Genomic DNA, 3,570 nt, shown 5'->3' with positions numbered 1-3,570 from the left:
CCAGATAATTTTCAGAGCCAGATAACTTAGCTACTTTGGAAGGAAATTTTATGGGAACATTATTATGGCAGTTAATTATCCCTCTATCCCTTCCTCATGTCAGAAGCGCCTTTGCTCTCAGAGCATCTTATCCCCAGAAAGTGCAATGCAAAAAGAGCAAACACATAGCAAGATTTATTATTTTGTTTTGCCACAGATAATTGGGAATTTTTAATACTAACAACCACTCAACTCTTGAATATAGAAGGAATACAACATGTTTCTTACAAGTGAGAATGGTGAGACATCTACTAGCTTGCTGTGTAGACATTTTCAGTAAATATCAATGTTGAGATAAACCACCTTGTTTTGAGAATGATGATGGCAACAAATGTACAAATGTGTTTGACACAATGGATGTATATAAGGATTGTGATAAGAGTTGTACGAGCCCCCAATAAAATTATTTTTTTTAAAAAGCCACCTTGATTGGTGAATAGGAGAAACTCTAATTAGATGGTTTCACACAGACCAGCACAGTGCGCTGAAACACACCAATGATGATAGCATAAGATCTGACATTTGTCCTTCTGTTCGGCATAAGGTCACTGTGGATTGGAGGTAATGAACAACAACAGTTTAATTGTGTTCATAAAAGGATTCCTGTGTTGCATAAATAGATCATAGAAGCTGACAGTCCAACCAGTTCTGAGATATATGTGCCAATGAGGGAATGAATTTTACTTGATCATAACCAAGCACATCTTTCTAAGGAACATAAAAAATTAATGTTAATTTTTATTTTCAGGGAATATGGAGCCATTGATGATGTAGACATTGATCTGCATATTGATGTTAGCTTTCTTGATGTAAGTATTATTTATGTAATGATTGGTATCTTTAAAATACATCCATGTTTACTCTTGGGCGAAAGGTTCTCTTTTATGTTTTGCTTGGTTGACGTTGTTTATGAAGAAATACTATGACTCTATAGAGGCAAAGATTATGTATATTTCTTATTTTCCTTGGTTCTCTTAATAATTAACATGTATAGGCTATTATTATCGTAGATTGTTATGCCTACTCTTTACATACTGACTACATCATTGTCTTGACATTTCACATTTGTAAGAATGCTAAACAGTCCTTCTGTCCAACTATTTGGCACATTAATCGTGTCTGCCTGACAGTGACAAGCACGGAGATGAGAGCCAGGAGTAACCTGGCTGTGATTCCGATGCCTAAGGTTTTATGTCCACGTGGCTGGGCCATGGTTCTCAGTGGTTTGGCAGTTTTGAAATGATGCCATTTAGCAGGTATCTCATGATCATCTGACACTTATGATCTATATGGTCATCTATTTTGGTATAATGCAGTATTCTCATGACAGCTTGGTTTTTTGGAGTATAACCATGTTGAAAAGTGAGGAGTGGGTATATATCTAAAGTTCTAATTTTTCACCTTTACATATAATGAAAAGCAATCGTATGACCTCATTACACAAAGAAGTAGGTGTGAGATAACATTTAAGCCTTCATAATTTATATATTTCTTTCATCAGCATTTTTTAAAATTTTATTTTTTATTAAACTCTACTAAAAGGTGACTAATTATATTTTAATTTTATTTGTTCAGGAGGAGATTGCTGTGGCTTGGGAAGTAATTCGGACAGAACCTATAATTGTAAGACTACACTGTTCACTTACCCAGTATTTAAATGGCCCAGGTATGTTCACGCCCCCCCACCCACTGTTTACTCTTTTGCATAGTAAGTGCCTTTAGCACTGTACAATAAGCAAATTTTAAAATTCTGAGTAGTGTAAGTGCAACTATGTTGATAATGCTTATTTAAATATCCTTGTATTCTAAGAAAGGTGCCTTATTGCCAGTGTAACTTACTGCAAGAGATTCTAAGATTTAATTTTTATTTATCCAACCCTGATTAAGATGATTTTAGCCTCCGTAAAGACAACATATATATGTTTCTGTCAATGGAAATTTTAAATGTATTTCTGGTGTCCAAGTCCTTATGGGATGATATAATGTACCTCAACTGATAACTGTTCTCAACAAAGGGCTTTGTTAGACATCTTACTGTTTAAATTCCCACCAGTATATTGCAAGCTTATCCACCTTTGAAGGCCCCTGGTGGCATAGTGGAATACACAGTGAGCTGCTTGGAGCTGCGAACCACAAGTTCAGTGGTTCAAACCTACTGGTTGCTATGTGGGAGAAAAATGAAGCTTTTTATTTATATAAAGATTTACAGTCTCAAACCCCCAAAGGGGCAGTTCTCTTCTGTCCTACGTAGTCTCTGTGAGTTGGAATCAACTTGCTGGCAGTGAGTTTGGTAGAATTTTTGGATTTCCGCTTGAGTAACATAAAGTCCCAAGATGTAGCAACTTATTATCATCTCTCATTTGAAGATGTTTTTCCTTGAGGTCTCCCATGGCATTGCAGTTACAGGGTGGCTTGTACACTACAGTGGATGTTAAAGATGCGGGAATACAGATGGTTAACAGTTGATGCAGGTGTCCTTTGGGAGCTCAGCTGGGATGGTTTACTAGCATGCTTTTCTACACTTGACTGCTTCATCTGATTTGACTTCTAGCAGTATGGTGGCTGGTTTCCAAAAGTAAGCATTCCAAGAGACAGGAAGTAGAAATGACTCAGGAAAAAGCATGATGATTATTCTATAGATCAAAAAGTACTAACCGAGACACAAAAGATGGGAAAGTATACAGCACCTCTCCAGATTGTGGCTTGTGTAATCTAGTGAGCACACCCTACTATCTATTGTCTCTGATGGTCTCCGGAGGCATTTCAAGGACTGTGCATCCACTAGGAATTTTCATATGAAAATAGTTCCCATGTAGTGACATTTTTTAAACATATAGGGAAATTTTTTTCTAATTTAGTATAATGGAGGCTATCTTATTAAATTCACAACTCTTAACTTAAATCGCATTTGCTAATTAGTATTATTTAATGATAGACCCAAAAAATGATAACTATTGTTCTGATCACCACAACTATTTGCAAATATAACGAAGGAGAAAAGTAAGACATCCCCACTCCCTCGGTACTGAGAACATGGTGATAGAGCAGAATGATGCTCCCTGTGCGTCCGTCCTCTCTCACCCTCTCCAGCTCTGCCTCCTTCTCCTCGGGTCGTTCCTGCTCGTCTCCTCCTTAATATGCCTCCACTTAATTAGATGGTTTTAGTGATTTGTCTTTTAAAATTGATATTTAATTGCATAAGTTAGTATTATGTATATTGCATTTCATTTACATTATGAGACTCTCTCAAGTCATTAAATATTCCCCAAATGACTAATGTGTAAAGTCTGCACAATATGTGGTAGGTGTGTGCATTTTTGTGTTTCCCCACAGATTGTACTGTATACAAAAAAAAATTTCGCTGTGATGGTTGTTAAAATTCTCATACCTGACCTTTTAAAAAAATGTATTCCTCCCAGCCCAATTGATGTGAGATAAGAAAGTAGAGTGTTTTTCTGTAATCTTATGACTGTTACTCATTTTTAAATATGACTTTAAAAGATAGTAAACAGATTTTTCTTTACCATGTTA

The 3,570-nt window shown here is 36.1% G+C and overlaps 1 protein-coding gene across 1 annotated transcript in view; it reads left to right on the top strand.

Annotated features, from left to right (window-relative positions):
• Positions 1-3,570, top strand: part of PARP8 (poly(ADP-ribose) polymerase family member 8) — a 212,996-nt gene that overhangs the window by 150,767 nt on the left and 58,659 nt on the right. The window contains exons 8-9 of the mRNA XM_030888968.2: positions 788-848; positions 1,615-1,705. Coding sequence (XP_030744828.2) covers positions 788-848; positions 1,615-1,705 — 152 coding nt within the window. The remainder of the gene's footprint in view (positions 1-787; positions 849-1,614; positions 1,706-3,570) is intronic.

The sequence above is a fragment of the Echinops telfairi genome, unplaced genomic scaffold (genome assembly GCF_000313985.2).
Source record: "Echinops telfairi isolate 266 unplaced genomic scaffold, ASM31398v2 ScPeMD7_7469;HRSCAF=8507_1, whole genome shotgun sequence".
In the NCBI taxonomy this organism is placed as follows: Eukaryota; Metazoa; Chordata; class Mammalia; order Afrosoricida; family Tenrecidae; genus Echinops; species Echinops telfairi.
This window is presented reverse-complemented; position numbering and strand designations above follow the sequence as displayed.